Source organism: Danio rerio, chromosome 10, assembly GCF_049306965.1.
Source record: "Danio rerio strain Tuebingen ecotype United States chromosome 10, GRCz12tu, whole genome shotgun sequence".
Classification (NCBI taxonomy): Eukaryota; Metazoa; Chordata; class Actinopteri; order Cypriniformes; family Danionidae; genus Danio; species Danio rerio.
In genome coordinates, this window is record NC_133185.1 from 5,438,137 (window position 1) to 5,454,907 (window position 16,771).

Consider the following 16,771-nt stretch of genomic DNA (forward strand, 5'->3'; position numbering starts at 1 on the left):
CATTTTATTAAGGTGTATCCATATAAATTGCCCACCCTGTGTGTGTGTGTGTATATATATATATATATATATATATATATATATATATATATATATATATATATGTGTGTGTGTGTCTATATATATATGTGAGTGTATGTATATATGTACAGTATATACACCACACAAAGCATCGTGGTGTACGATAAAAGTTTTCTATTTAAAAGTTTTTTTCTATTTCGAATTTGGCATCCTACAACACAACATGTTTTCGTTTACCTGTGTGACGTAGGTTGGTATTTCCTTTATAGGTGAATTGAGTTAACTAGAAAGATATATTTCTGTACATTTTTTGCTCTCAATCTTATCGTTAACTTTTTTGTGTTACATTGTACATATTTTTATGCACAAAAAAAAGTTCTCAGACAATAGCTATATTTAATATTTTCTTGGCTGAAATTTGGTTTATTGTTGAATCTCTTAAACTTACTAATAATAAGAAAAATAACATGCTTCTTAAAGCTTATGATGACCATCGATTGAGGCATTGTATGTATATATATATATATATATATATATATATATATATATATATATATATATATATATATATATATATACATACATACATAGTTACTTTACAATTATATTAATAATGTGACGTTTTATTTACCGGTTATATTTCTTTGTTTATATATATATATATATATATATATATATATATATATATATATATATATATATATATATATATATATATATATATATAAGCAAAAAAGATTTTTTAAAAAATAATATAAACAAAAAATATATAAACAAGAAAGCTAAATAAATATAAAAAATCCACTCTTTCTCCAGTCCAGCAGGTGTCGCCGCACAGCCTCACAGTAGCAAACACCTTCTGAAGAACAAGACTTCTGCATGATGGGGACACGCTTGAAGGTGAGAAACAACAGAACTGTACTGTAAATCATTGCTTACTAGAATTATACTGTACATTTATTTGCATTTGATAAGCATAGCAATTAATCGCGAACCTTGTAAATGCCTTTGCTGATGTTAAATTAAATAAAAAGACGAGCACAGATTAATTATATTATAAAATAATGCGTATAATCAATGTTTTCATATTAATAATTATTATTAATATAATGTATTCCATAAGGTGCTCCGGGTGTTCAAAGATCTGCACAGGACCAGAAGAGATGTTTTTAGAGATGATAACAGAGCTCTGACAGGTATCAGCCAGTATTTTAGTCAGCCTTAAACATTATACCTGTAGTATAGTATAGACAGTATCTATTTGTACTTCTCTTATACTGTTTGTAGTTATTGCTTTTTATACACTTGCATTGTCAAATACAAGTTTATTTATTTTATGTGTGGTTCTTTTGTTAGGAATGTTATTTTCCTACAAGATTGTAGTTTCTGTCCTGTTTTTTTTCACTTGTTTATGTTCCAAATCTAAATATTGTCAAATTAATCAATGTTTTATTTATTTAAATAGTGTGTTTGTCTTGTCTCAGTAAGTTTTTTTTCTTCTTTGGCTACGAAGCTGCCAGGGTTAAAATAAATGAAGAATTTAAAAGAAACAAGAATGAAACGTCAGATGATAATATTAAAGAGGTAAGTCCCATAAGAACCCCTGTTTTTGCTTTTTAATGAAAGTTGAATAAATGCGAAAGTTTGCGACTTTTATCTTAAAATTGCAAGTTGCTCTTGGAGGTGCTGGTTCTTAAAAAACTCAAGTACATAATAATAATATTAAATAATATTAATAATAATTCAGGCGAGGCAGTGGAGCAGTAGGCAGTGCTGTCACCTCACAGCAAAAAGGTCACTGGGTCAAGCCTCGGCTCAGTTGGTGTTTCTGTGTGGAGTTTGCATGTTCTCCCTGCCTTCGCGTGGGTTTCCTCTGGGTGCTCCGGTTTCCCCCACAGTCCAAAGACATGCGGTACAGGTAAATTGGGTAGGCTAAATTGTCCGTAGTGTATAAGTGTGTGTGTGGATGTTTCCCAGAGATGGGTTGCAGCTGGAAGGGCATCCGCTGCGTAAAAACTTGCTGGATAAGTTGGCGGTTCATTCCGCTGTGGTGACCCCGGATTAATAAAGGGACTAAGCCGACAAGAAAATGAATGAATGAATAATAATAATTAATTTTATTTGAAAATGGCACCTTTCTAGACACCCAAGGTCGCCTTACAATAAGCGTCAACAGCCATACTAGAACAAATTAAAACATATAATGAAACATTACCAAACAAGCATTGGCCAAACATGTATAAACACACATTGTTAATATAAAAATAACATGATAAAAAACAAAGCCTGCTTAAAAAGATGGGTCTTTAGACGAAATTTAAATGTGTTAAAACTATCACTGCCTCTTAGATCCAGGGGAAGCGAGTTCCACAGAGTTGCACAGAACAACATGAGCATTTATAGCAAATAAACAAATGTAAATATCCCGCTCGGTTTATGAGCCCTGTTGAGCGAGTTCTTACACTCCTATGAACTCGCTCTGCAGACACGCTCGTGTCTGTATCCAGAAGTATCACTGTAACAGCCGAGAGGAGAGGAAAAGTCATGCCAGCAGGTCAAATGTTCACAGTGAGAGAGAGAGAAATGAAGTTTACGTCCATTTTCTCAATCGCAGTGAAATAGAGGCTTCTACTGTTACTTCAGTGTTAGGTAATGACTGTCCAGCAAACACGCAGTGAAGAGTTTCTGCTCTTTAATTACTCGCGGTCGCCTCCCTCGCCATAGTAAGCTGCTCTGAAATAGCACATATAAACTTTCGGCTTGGTTTTTCAGACTTTGCTCACATACGGTTATTAGCGTACTATATAGTATGGAAGTATGCGATTTTGGACTCAAGTTTTTAGCCTTAGTTTTAGCCTTAGTTTCTAAATTGTGAGGGGAAAAGTAGTTTCAAAGTATACAAAGTTTTTGTATTTTTTTTTTTTTAATTCTGTGGCAGACGCATGTTTCTAAAAAACACGAATAATAGGAGAAACAAAGCTTTAAAAAAATGCTAATATTATTTTGCACTTTCTTTTCAGATGCTTAAAATGGCACGAGCGGTTGAGACCATTCTTCGTGAAAGTGTAATCCAGGCAGAGCATGTGGATGAAAATAAAATCGGTACGTAATTATGTAGACCAGTGGTTCTCAAACTTTTTTTACCAAGTACCACCTCAGAAAAAAATATTGCTCCAAGTACCACCATAATGACCTGTTAGCACAGGGATATAAAAACACGGGATACGACCCCAACAACTATTACAAATATGGGGAGGAATTTAGCTTCAAATGATAGAATACATAACAAACATTAGAAAATTAAAAATAAAACAAAAGGTTTAGCCTATTAAAATCAATTTACTAATCACATCAGTGTCATCGTACACGATAAAGGGTTAAAAGTGTTTTTTTTTTTTACTTTAATTATTTAGCGATTACTTCGCGTACCACTTGAAGGAAGCCTGTGTACCACTAGTGGTAGGCGTACCACAGTTTGAGAACCACTGATGTAGACAGTTGTACGTAGACAATAGTTTTTTTGCTGTGAACATCAGCTAGTAGAATTATTTTTAAAGATTGAAACAACATTTATGCTGTGTTCACACCAAACGAGGAACGTTCGAATAAAACGCGTTATTTGCACGTAAATAGACGAGTGAACATTTGAGTTTACGCTCTTAATTGGCGCATCAATATCCGGTTCATTCGCACGTCAAAATCACTTCACAACAGACACTGATTCGCGTGATGGGCAGGGCTTCTGTCTGCCTGGTGACTGTAGCTTCATTGCTAAATGGCTAACATGGATTTTATTAAGCTGTGTTTAGGTGCTTTATGAAGGCTGAAAAACAGCATTGATTTGTTTGGAGCAGTGTCTGGGTCCACTAAATCCTTTCAGAGGTGCACCCAGCTCTGTGAGCTCATAAACTCCTCCAGAAACAACCTGGATGATGGAAGCTTTCAGCGGGGCTTCTGACTGAGCCGAGTAGAGTTTGATAAACTGTTGTCAGTGTAGGCTGGAGGATTTTCCTCCGGTACCTCAACAAAAGGCGCTACGTCATAATCACGCCCCCACAAGAGCAAGCTCCTGATTGGTTAACGCGGCGCGAATGTTAAGTTCAGTTCATATATTCGAACTTGAGTGATTCACTCGAAACGCGTGTTAAGCGCTAAACACTCAATTCACGCTGTGTCATTCGTGCATATCACGCCATTTGCACTGCGTTATTCGCGCGTATCGCACCGCAGGATGTCTGTTCTCACCTTTGCATTGGCTTAACATGTAAATCACTCGCACTTGATGCTTCTTCTGCAACTGGTGTGAACGCAGCATTAGAATCACCCCCTACGTTCACCTCAAATTACCAAAGTCTGTGTGAAATCAAATTTTACAGTGTTTATTTTGCTAGCCCAAAACACCTTGTTATTCTTTAGGTCAGGGGTCACCAATCCTGGTCCTGGAGGGCCGGTGTCCCTGCAGGGTTTAGCTCCATCTTGCCTCAACACACCTGCCTGGATGTTTCAAGTATACCCAGTAAGACCTTAATTAGCTTGTTCAGGTGTGTTTGATTAGGGTTGGAACTAAAATCTGCAGGACATCAACCCTCCAGGAACAAGTTTGGTGACCACTGCTTTAGGTCAATAAACTGTTTTGGTAATCGTCAGTTAAAGTTTAACCATTTGCTTCTGTGTTTGGAGTGGTGGTCCGTCTCTGTTGATGTCAGTTTGGTGGTTTCAGCCACAATATTCTTAGCTATGCCCCTCATAGTTTGCCATGTGAAAGATGGAAAGAAAAGGAAAGCCCCGCCCCTAATCGATATCCTGTTTTAATTGAAAGTAGATCAACAAACTGAAACAAGTCTCAGCAACTACTGGCTCACACCATACCTGCCACTCACCTGATGTGGTAATGCCCATATATCAATCATTATTGGTGGGCGGGGGGACCGCACTCCTACGTCAAGTTACGTTCGGTCTCAAAGCCCCTCTAATTGGTCCACCGTTTTTATGTTGTTAAATTGAAAAAAAAGGACTAGGTGTGTTTATATTACCCCAATATGACGGTCAATACACTATACCTACACACACGTCTGTCCAAACAGCTTGAAAAGTAGATTTTTCACCATAGGTGCCCTTTAAGCAATGTAATAAAATGTTATCAATTGTTATACTTAAGCTAATAAGATGTATAAAGTGTCCAGGTTTTTAAAACTGACTGATTGTTTCCTCTGGCTAAAATGTATTTCTTATATTTGCAGTGTTGCGGCCGCGGAAGAGTCTCCTGCTAGAAAACGTACCTTACTGTGATGCACCCAGTAAAAAGACATGACCCGGATTTACCTGCATGACCCAGGTCTATCTGTGATATTGGACGATGAAACGCAGTCATAAAGATGACTCAGTATTCTTCCATATTTCATTTCCACTGGAATATCACACACAAGCTACAAAAAACGTGTATATTTGGTGAGGCTGATGTTATTGTGCTCAATATAAAGCATTGAATTGCCACTTTGTAAATAGCATTTGTATGGATAAAAGTGTTGAATAAACTGGAAAAGAAAAGGGATTATTCAGACAGAATTGTGTCTCTTTTGTGTGCTAACGTGATTTACATTATGATTTTTCATATTTACCTGTTGCTAACATGTTTATAACATGCTTTAACATCTAGTGAACAGGTTTCGGCACATTGTAAACATGAATTAGCATGTTGCTAACATGTTTCTACCTTGTTTAACATGTTTTCTACATGAATTAGCATCCAAGGGTTAATGTTACACTAGTATGTTTATATTATAAACTTACTAGCCTAACATTAACTTTAACACCTTTATAATGCTTTACCAGTTTTCAGGATACATCATCCATATGCACTGGGACGCATCGTCAGTGGTGTATCCTGGAGTCACTAGTTGTTTCGGGTTTTACATTTATTTACTGAATGCAAGCCACATTATTAAAACACAATAGTTTCTGAAACTTATGACAAAAGTAAATGTTAATTCTGGTAAATATATTTTTTTAATTAATTGAAACATAAAAAATTATGATACAACATCTGTAGGCATAATCGAGGTACCACTTTTAAAGAGGTTTATTACCCTCATGGTCTTCACATTTGTTTATATGGTCCATAAGACGCTGTATTTAAAACAGACAAACAAAAAAAATCACATTTTCCACAATAGTCAACTCATGTCTATTCATTTAAAGAATGTAAAATACTTTTGAAATTTCTCTTAAGGAAATGCCTTTATAGATTAAATCATTTCTGTCATTATTAAGTACATACAAAGTACATCACCACAAAAACAATCATAACCATTAAAACTGAAAGGAATGTGTAGATTCTACAGCACGTCTTCATCTTGAGGGATCTCAGAATATGAGTTTCTTCGGCTTTTCCCAAGGAAATCCTTCACGTCCAAAGTGTCCATAGCAGGCTGTTTTCTGGTAGATTGGTTTCTTTAGATCAAGCTCCCTGTAAAAAGAAATTATTCCTTAATTAAAGCTGTCAAACTTATCATAAGTAAGTTTTAATAAAAACTTCAAACTTATCATAAAAAATTCTGTTGCCTATTTAATAACATGCATATAATATGAAAGGGTAATTTTCCATATTATTCATTCATTCATACATTTTCTTGTCGGCTTATTCCCTTTATTAATCCGGGGTCGCCACAGCGGAATGAACCGCCAACTTATCCAGCAATTTTTTACACAGCGGATGCCCTTCCAGCCACAACCCATCTCTGGGAAACATCCACACACATTCACACACACACTCATACACTACGGACAATTTGGCCTACCCAATTCACCTGTACCGCATGTCTTTGGACTGTGGGGGAAACCGGAGCACCCGGAGGAAACCCACGCGAAGGCAGGGAGAACATGCAAACTCCACACAGAAACGTCAACTGAGCCAAGGTTCGAACCAGCGACCTTCTTGCTGTGAGGCAACAGCACTACCTACTGCGCCACTGCCTCGCTAATTGTCCAAATTAAAATATAATATATTTCATTTTTTTGAGGGTGTTAAAGTTCCCCATTATGCTTTTTCAGAAATTATCTATCAATCATGTAGTGTGTAATACATTTGTTGTTAAATGTAAAGGCTCTGCAAAATGTGCACATGCAAATATAGACTTCCAAAAGAGAAAGTAATTTCTGAACTACCTAAAACAGAACCCATTAATTAGATTTATGCGAAGCACAAACATGCAGGCTTGTGACAGATTTGCATAAGGTTAATAGTCTGCATAGGTTGAACAATGTCTAAAGCCCCATTCAGAACACCAGCGACTTTATTGTGATGTTTTGGCCTCTAGTGGACGTTCCTGCTTCTGGTTGCCTAGATACATTTATGAATGACGTTGACTCTCTAAGTATATAATATCCAAAATCACTCACTTCACAAGCTATGAAGTTAACCCGACAAGAGGCAAAGTGTTGGCTTGGTGTGTTCCAGACTTAAGAACCAATTAAGTTATTTTGTAGTACATTTACATTTAGTCATTTAGCAGACGCTTTTATCCAAAGCGACTTACAAATGAGGACAAGGAAGCAATTTACACAACTATAAGAGCAACAATGAATAAGTCCTGCAGGCAAGTTTCAGGTCTGTAAAGTCTAAGAAGGAAAGTATTAGTAATGTTTTTATTTTTTTTTGGGTACAGTTAGTGGTATATCAAGAGAGGCAATTGCAGATTAAGAAGGGAAGTAAAGACTAAATAGTTGAGTTTTTAGTCGTTTCTTGAAGACAGTGAGTGACTCTGCCGTTCTGATGCAGTTAGGGAGTTCATTCCACCAACTGGGCAGATTGAGCGTGAGCGTTCGCGAAAGTGATTTCTTCCCTCTTTGGGATGGAACCACGAGGCGACGTTCATTCACAGAACGCAAGTTTCTGGAGGGCACATAAATCAGATAAGAAGAGCAGATAAGAAGGAGCAAAGCCAGAAGTCGCTTTGTAGGCAAAACAGAGCTTTGAATTTGATGCGAGCAGCGACTGGCAGCCAGTGCAAACGGATAAGCAGTAGAGTGACATGTGCTCGTTTAGGTTCATTAAAGACCACTCGTGCTGCTGCGTTCTGGAGCAGCTGAAGAGGTTTGATAGAATTAGCTGGAAGCCCAGCTAGTAGAGAGTTGCAGTAATCCAGTTTGGAGAGAACAAGAGCTTGAACAAGGAGTTGAGCTGCATGTTCAGATAAGAAGGGTTGGATCTTTCTGATGTTATAGAGTGTGAATCTGCAAGATCGAGCAGTTCTAGAAATGTGGTCAGAGAAGTTTAGTTGGTCATCAATCGTTACTCCAAGGCTTTTCACCATTTTGCATGCAGTAATGGTTGCCCCATCCATCTGGATTGAAAAGTTATGGTAGAGTCGGGTTGGCAGAAACTACAAGCATTTCTGTTTTTGCGAGGTTAAGCTGAAGATGATGATCTTTCATCCAGTGTGAAATGTCCAACAGGCAGGCTGAGATGCGAGCTGAAACCGAGGGTAAATACTTAGAGAGAATTCAAGAAATGGGAGTCGAGTGACGCCAGTGTTGCGGGTAGATCACGTGAAAATAATAAAATGGCGGATGTGGTACATATGGATTCCATTCATACTACTCACATTCATACTGTATGGAATAAACTTTTCTAACAGTTGAGTAGTAAACTCAAATTTAAATGAAGTATCAACTGAGTAGTAGGCGATTTTGGATGCAGCCTTAAAGCTGATTTATACTTCTGAGTCAAGCGCACACGTATGCTCCGGCACAGCCTGCGCGTGGACACATAGCATTCGCCTTGGCCATCACGCACCTCACAAAAAATGTAACTACATGTTGCAACGATGCGTATCGCAAGCTCTGTGATTGGTCGGCTTGGTAGCACTGACAAGTCTGGGTGGGACAGAGCCGCGCGAACCCGTTGGTGCGAATGTTTATAAGTGTCGAATCTCATGAAGGAGGTCCAGATGGAAAGTTTTGGGTTTACCTTATGATTAAAGTTGATGCAGGTCCCCCGGTTTTCACCTCAAAATGAACAAGTTTTAGCTACTTCTACAGTAAGGTAGCGTTCAGAAAAAACAAAACACCAGTGAAAGACTCGACATAGAGGAACATAAACAACTACTTCCACCTACTGGAAGTGTTGTTGCAAGAGCAACACAAACAGCGCGCAGAAGTATAAATGCATGACAACGTGCAAGGCATGCGCCGTGGGTCACGTCGATCACTTGACGCAGAAGTATAAACCAGGCTTCAATGTTTGTACTTACTTGACAATGACCCCTGGCCTAAGGTCAAAATTCTTCTTAACAATCTCCAAAAGATCATCCTCATCTCTCGTTGATGTGCCGTAATGAAAAACAGACACTGACAAAGGGTGACTAATACCAATAGCATATGAGATCTATAACAAACAAACAAACAAGTATTAAGAACAGTGTAATAATGCTTTTATATTTTACACTCTGACAGAAAATACTGGATGTGTTCACACTTGGCCTGTTTGGTTTACCTGAAACAAACTTTCTTAGGCCCCGTTTACACTAATGCGTTTTAGTTTGAAAATGCATACGTTTTGCTACGGTTACGCCATCCGTCCACACTACGCCGAAGTTTTCGAAAACGGAGCGTTTTGGAAACGCTGGAGAGGCCGTTTTCATTCTAAAAAGCGACTGCTTTGTCTCAGTGTGGATGGGGAAAAACGGAGACATCTGAAAACGGAGGCGAGGCTGTTGAGATTCGCTACCTGATTGGGGCTTTTGCGTCCTTGCGTATCTTTCCCTTATTCGTCAAGCCCCTATCACATGACTATAACACATGGCTTTAACGCTTACGCAAGACAGCAGACCAGCATTCAATGTCAACAACAACATGGACACAGAAATGGGAGCGTTGTTTGCACTATTGTCTGTTTTAGGCGCCATTGTGCAGTTATTCATTTGTTACGTTTAGTAACAACTCAACCTCGTCGTCTGTCCACAAAAATACCTCTCTTGCTTTCTTTGCCATCGCGTTCATTGTTCAACCGGCGTTTGTTGACTAACAATAACCAAATGCCGAGCGAGACACATGCTTTCTGTTCATACTAAAATGCGCATGCCAAGAGTGCGCGAATGGTCACGTGACATACGTTTTTGGTGGCGTAGTGTGGACGGAGATATGTTCAGAAACACTAGTGTAGACGCGGATGATTTTGGATCTAAAACGCCGTTTTAAAACTAAAATGCACTAGTGTAAACGAGGCCTTAATGCAGTTCATTTGATTAAGAGTGAACATTACCATCTGAACCCAGACAAGTGGATCGTGACTACTGAAGAAAAAGAATCTCGATACACTTCAGAATGAATTCTGGATTGGTTCGACTGAATATGAACACAACACAGACCGAAGACATCTTAAACCAAAAAGAGGACACAATACCATAAGATGCGTCCATCATTAAATGGACAGTTCAATCCAGTTAGGTACAGTACTCACAACATTGTTTTGGATGTTCGATAAATCACAAAATATTGTCAGTATCCTAAAAGCTACAATAGATGATTGTGTTGAGAAACAATTTTTGTTATTCTGGCTGAAGGTCTCTTCATGAATGATTGAAGAACAGCAATAATTAAATTAGGAGGTGCAAATGTTTTTAAATATTCTGTGGAAGGTGTAGGACCTAGAAAAGATTGTCGAAACAAATTGTTCAGTCTGAATGTTATGATCAAGATTCAGTCAGAAAATAGCAAGCATACATCAACAACCTTCTTAAGTTTGGTTTTGGTAATTTTAAACTGTACTATAAAGTGTTCTCTCTGATGAATGTTATGTGACATATCGTGATGATGTCCTGTATTGAGGAGGTGTGGATTTGGCTGGCGATTTGCAATTTGGGATGTTCGCTTTCAGTGCTATCAGGCTAACGTTAGCATTGTCCAAAATCTCTCATTGCACCTTTAACCGTGTGAATGCTAAGCAAATCATACCTAAATCTATCATTTTCTTTTTTTGGTCTGGACCAATTGAATTAAGAAGAGTGAACTGCACGTGTGAACACACACTCTTCACAAAATTCAGCAGCCCAGAGAACAAAATGTCATGAAACAATGGTAAACGTGACTCTATTGTAAGGACAAAATATTTAATTTTTAAAATATTTTTATATACAGTTTATATCTTATAATCCTGTAAAAAGTCTCAATTCTGAATAAAACTTTCCATAAATGAATACTTTAAAATATACATCGCAATCTTGAATTTTAATATTGACTAATGTAAGCTCACAACTATCAGAGCCACTAAAGCTACTAAACTTATCTAAAATGTTAACAAATGAACATATGCACATACAGATAGCTAGAATTAAATGTTTTTCTACCAAAATATTGCACCCTGCTGAAAAATCCAGCTTAAAACAGCCTAGGCTGGTTGGCTGGTTTTTAGCTGGTTGACCAGCCTGGTTTAATAGGGGTTTTGGCCATTTCCAGGCTGGTTTCCAGCCATTTCCAGCCTGGTTTTAGCTGGTCTGGCTGGAAAATGACCAGCTAAATCCATGACCAGGTTTAAGCTGGACATAGCTGGTTTTGGCTGGGCTCCCATCCTGGCTAGGCTGGTCAAGCTGGAAATGGAAATGGCAAGACCAGGCTGGAAATGGCTGGAAACCAGCCTGAAAGTGGCCAACCAAACAGCCTAGGCTGGTTTAAGCTGTTTTTTTTAGTGGGGAGCTACCAAAGTGGCACCTAAGAAATCTTACCTGAACCAAAACTCTGCGACACAGTTTGGCTTTGACGAGTGATTTGGCCACCCAGCGGGCAGCGTAAGCCCCTGAGCGATCCACTTTAGAGTAATCTTTACCAGAGAACGCTCCACCACCATGACCACCCCATCCACCATACGTGTCCACGATGATCTTTCTTCCAGTGAGACCAGCATCCCCCTGAAAAAACAGCAGCAGTTATTCCACCAACACATCTTAAATTGGAGAAAATAACAAGGCATACTGTCAGAGGGACTATTGGGGCATTTTATAAGGTCTGTCAGCCTTTTTTAACTCTTGTTAAGGAAAAAGATGAACACATGACAAAATATGAGAGAAAAATTTACTTCTCTTGTACTTTTATGTAATGTTTTCATCTTTTGATTTCTCAATGGATAATTGAATACATATTATCTTTAGATCTGGTGTTCTCTGAAAGGTATTTTTTCTTGTTTGTTTAGTTTTTGTTTTTTTTTCAACACAGGCTCATTCTCATTCTGCGCAAAAAATAAATCGAAAGGCTGATGGATTTTTATTCACGTTGTTTTTTTAAATGTAACTATTACCTACATTTCTTTCTTCTGTAGGTTATTGATAAAAGTTTAGTCAAATAGTTTCTAATAGTTTAACAATTGGAAATCACCAAGCGACCCAAATATCTAGTAAAATATTTTGTACTGTCATCATGGCAAAGACAAAATAAAGCAACTATAAGAAATTAATTATTAAAACTATTATGTTTAGAAATGTGTTGAACGAAATCTTTTCGTTAAAGAGAAATTGGAGAAAAAAATGTACAGGGGGGCTAATAATTCTGACTTCAACTATATATATTTCATGGCTTTCAGTGGTTCACTGGTGATTCTCTCAGATAGCATCTTGCGTAATTTACATCATGTGTGTGATTGTTACATGAACAAGCACTGATTTGCTTTCGCAAAACCTGTGAAGGACACCAATATTAAGAGCATTACTGTGTTTACTTACTTGTGGACCACCTAAAAGAAACTTCCCACTTGGCAGCAGGTGATAAATAGTCTTGTCATCCAGATACTTGGCAGGGATAACGGCCTTCACAACCTTCTCCATCAGGTTGTGTCGTATATCCTCCAGCGTGATGTCAGGACTGTGCTGGACTGAGATGACCACGGTATGAACACGCACAGGCTCCATGGCGCCCATGTTGTCTCGATACTCCACAGTCACCTGCAGGGGTTAATGATTGAAAACGGCAGCATTATCGCTCTATTAGTTTGCACAGATAACTACGTGCTTCTTTAGACACCTGTCATTTCAAAGAAACCTTTCACCTGTGTTTTCGAATCCGGCAGAATCCAAGGACAAACTCCAGTTTTCGAAAGCTCCTTCATTTTGTAATTGAGTTTGTGTGCTAGAAGGATGGTAAGAGGCATGCACTCTTCTGTTTCATCGGTGGCGTAGCCGAACATTAAGCCCTGTTGACAAATGATATGACAAAAAAACATAATTTTTAGATCTAGATTTACATCTACCCTACTGAAAAAAACAGCTTAAACTAGCCTAGGCTGGTTGGCTGGTTTTAGCTGGTCGACCAGGCTGGTTTTAGAGGGGTTTTGGCCACTTCCAGGCTGGTTTCCAGCCATTTCCAGTCTGGTCTTAGCTGGTCAGGCTGGGGGATGACCAGTTACAACCAGCTTAACCAGCCTAGTCAGGCTGGGAGCCCAGCCAAAACCAGTTATGTCCAGCTTAAACCAGGCTGGTCAAGCTGGTTTTAGCTGGATTTAGCTGGTCATTTTCCAGCCTGACCAGCTAAGACCAGGCTGGAAATGGCTGGAAACCCCTCTAAAACCAGCCTGGTCGACCAGCTAAAACCAGCCAAGCTGGACTTTTTCAGCAGGGAAGATCCTGACTTATGCACACTATAATATTATTATTATCACAAGTTATATGGGGTCAATGTATTTATTTTTATTGACTGTTTTACACAACTACTCTTCTTACAATTTAATATTGAATGCAGTTTTTTGTGTTTGCTTTTACAATTTATTTGGACGAAATGTTATAATAGTTATCTTGCATCTATGCTAATTCTCTGCCTAGAGCCACACATCACTTTGGAAAGTTTGCAAAACATTCGTAATGGAAGCAAAAAACTAGTTTATGTTTACGCAATAACAGTTTTATTTAGCTGAAAAACCGCGTGATGTAAATGGCACCATAAACAGAAGGCTGTTGAGTGGAATGTGTTTACCTGATCACCAGCACCAATGTCCTCCGAATCCCGGCCTTCAAACACACAGTCACTGATCTCAGAGACCTGCGGCTGCAGCGACACAAGCACATTACACGTCTTGTAGTCAAAACCTGCAGAGATCACAGGATAACAGGCCTAATTATCACTTTGTCATAATCAATACGCAGGTGAACCTAATAAAGGCTCAATAAACACTGTAATATTGGTATCGCTCATTGTTTCTTGAACTTTATAAATAAATGTAATGCAATAAATGTAATAAATATATACAGCATACTATCATACAAAAGTAAGAAATTGTTATTTTGTTAAAAGAATTTTAAAACTAGGGTGGCACAGTGGCGCAGAGGGTAGCGCTGTCGCCTCACAGCAAGAAGTTTGCTGGTTCGAGCCCCGGCTGAGCCAGTTGGCATCTCTGCGCAGAGTTTGCATGTTCTCCCTGTGTTACCGTGGGTTTCCTCCGGGTGAATTGGGTAAGTTGTCCGTAGTGTATCTGTGTGAATGAGAGTGTATGGATGTTTCCCAGTACTGGGTTGCAGCTGGTAGGGCATCTACTGCGTAAAACTTATGCGGGATACTTTTGCATTTTATTCCGCTGTGGTGACCCCTGAGTAATAAAGGGACTAAGCCGAAAAGAAAATGAATGAATACATTTTAAAACTAGCAATTGATTGCATAAGAATGAAGACAGTAAATACATTTGACAAAAAATATATTGCTGTTTGAAATGCTGTTCTTTTAAATAATATGGAGATTCAAATAAATAAATATATATATATATATATATATATATATATATATATATATATATATATATATATATATATATATATATATATTTATGTGTATATTTGTGTGTAGAGATTTTTAAACATTTTCAACACATTTTAAAACATAATAATTTTATAGTTATTTCTCAAAATACTAGAATTAAGTTTAACCAATTAGTAAGATTATTAATTTACCCAAGGTTAATAAGGTTAACAAGACAAGTTAGGCCTTTCTTTAATTCTTTAAAGCACAGGTCTCAAACTCAATTCCTGGAGGGCTGCGGCTCTGCAGTTTTGCTTCAACCATAATCAAACACCGCTGATCAAAATAATTGAGGTGTTCAAGACTCTTTTGAATACGTCGATTATTTGAATCAACTGTGTTTGATAAGGTTGAAGCAAAGCTGTGCAGAGCTGCGGCCCTCCAGGAATAAAGTTTTAGATCTGTGCTTTAGGAGCTAACAATATTGACCTTTATTACTTACATTTTGTTTTATTATTTCACCCAAACAAAGAGCTTTCTCCAGAGGAACAATACTATAGTAAATACTGTAAAAACAAATCCATCCTCACTTGACAAATATTAGAAAATGAACTAACATTTCACAGGAGAACTAATAATGTTTTTTTTTTCAAATCCACAAAACATAAGTAAATAGATGAGTGCTAGGAAATTATATGACAAAAAAAATTTAATTCATAGAAATCTTTATATTATTATATTATATTTTGATTAAATTTTAATATTAATTACTTTTTATTTATATGTTAATAAACTTTTTATATAACTTAATTTGTTATGTAAAAATGTGTTATTTTCTTATTGTGTGTGCACATACATGTGTGTGTGTGTGTGTATAAATACCCTTTGATGAGTCATCATATCCAATAGTTTTCACAGTATCTCTGACCACTCTCTGAAGATCCACAACTGCTTTTGATGTCACTTCACCACAAAGAAGGATCATGCCAGTCTTTGACACACACTCTGATCCACAAATTGGAAAACCCATTAGTGTTATTTGTTTATTGTTTATTTATTTGGTTTTAAACCAACAATATGTTTAATCAACATAATCTAATTTCAGAACTTGATATGATTGATATGATCATTTACCACATGCCACTCTGGAGTCCGGGTCCTGTGTCAGGTAAGCGTCCAAAACAGCATCACTAATCTGATCACACATTTTATCTGCGAGTAATAAAAGCAAAGGTGTGATTTATTGATTATTATTCAGTAAGAATTTCCACTACCACCATATATATGACTTAAAGGGACATGTACAGACATGTAGCTAGATTTATAACTACACAACATAACATACTAACAACATATTAACAATAGCAAATGACTAAAAATAGCATAATGTAACTACAATTCATCGAATGAACTCAACGTGTAACACTATAAGAGTATATTAAATTAAATGCACACTAAACTGCGCATGTCAACATTCTGCATTACATTAAAAACATGTTTTATATTTACCTGAATGTCCTTCTCCTACGGACTCAGAAGTGAAGAGGAAAGTCTTTCCTGATTTCAACTGTCCTGAGGGATTCATGGTGAATGTAAAACGGGACACAAATAAGCCTGCAAAGTTGCAACTGTAACAGACGCGTGTACAGATTGACAGTGAATCTCTAGAATATGAAGAACTTTAGTGGGCGTGGCTTTGGACTTAAACCAATCATGAGCGATTCCTTCGTCAGTCGCATACACAAATACAGATGAACTGAACGGTTTAAATCAAAGTCGTGTAAAAATGAGAGTAAATCACGAACAGTGTGCCGTGTTTTCTAGTGAGGAGAACTACAGCCTGATTTATACTTCTGCGTCAGGTGACCGGCGTAACCCACGGCGCAGGCAACGCGCGTGGCTGTGCATTTATACTTCTGCGCGCTGTCTCTGCCGGTCTGCATTAACACTTCCGAAACGCTAGTTGGCAGTGAAGTGTAAATGTTCCTCTGTGTCAAGTTTCTTCGCTACTTTTTTGCATTTCCTGAACACTTCCGGGATG

At 37.6% G+C, this 16,771-nt stretch overlaps 2 protein-coding genes across 3 annotated transcripts in view; one reads left to right on the forward strand and one right to left on the reverse strand.

Annotated features, from left to right (window-relative positions):
- Positions 1-5,583, forward strand: part of lyrm7 (LYR motif containing 7) — a 434,641-nt gene extending 429,058 nt beyond the window's left edge. The window contains exons 2-6 of one of the 2 annotated variants that reach the window (XM_073913431.1): positions 903-921; positions 1,145-1,217; positions 1,535-1,605; positions 3,042-3,123; positions 5,262-5,575. In XM_073913431.1, coding sequence (XP_073769532.1) covers positions 904-921; positions 1,145-1,217; positions 1,535-1,605; positions 3,042-3,123; positions 5,262-5,332 — 315 coding nt within the window. In that variant the 5' untranslated portion in view covers position 903 and the 3' untranslated portion in view covers positions 5,333-5,575. Of the gene's footprint in view, positions 1-883; positions 922-1,144; positions 1,218-1,534; positions 1,606-3,041; positions 3,124-5,261 lie in introns of those variants that run through there. The other variant, NM_001098759.2, reaches the window with a different exon arrangement.
- Positions 5,584-6,008: 425 nt separating this feature from the next.
- mat2al (methionine adenosyltransferase II, alpha-like) lies at positions 6,009-16,521 on the reverse strand. Its single transcript, NM_001040379.1, has 9 exons — positions 16,240-16,521; positions 15,865-15,942; positions 15,613-15,735; positions 13,975-14,087; positions 13,055-13,198; positions 12,732-12,950; positions 11,742-11,924; positions 9,273-9,406; positions 6,009-6,487 (listed from the first exon to the last, which is right to left on the reverse strand). Exons 1-9 carry the CDS (start codon positions 16,313-16,315, stop codon positions 6,385-6,387), a joined length of 1,173 nt encoding a protein of 390 aa, NP_001035469.1. The 5' UTR covers positions 16,316-16,521; the 3' UTR covers positions 6,009-6,384.
- Between the last annotated feature and the right edge of the window lie 250 nt (positions 16,522-16,771).

Coding starts and splice junctions, on each gene's coding strand:
- mat2al (NM_001040379.1), bottom strand. CDS start 16,315: ATGAATCCCTCAGGACAGTTGAAATCAGGAAAGACTTTCCTCTTCACT. Junction 15,736..15,864: donor GGACTCCAGAGTGGCATGTG/GTAAATGATCAT, acceptor TTTGTGGATCAG/AGTGTGTGTCAAAGACTGGC. Junction 12,951..13,054: donor TGCCGGATTCGAAAACACAG/GTGAAAGGTTTC, acceptor TAACCCCTGCAG/GTGACTGTGGAGTATCGAGA.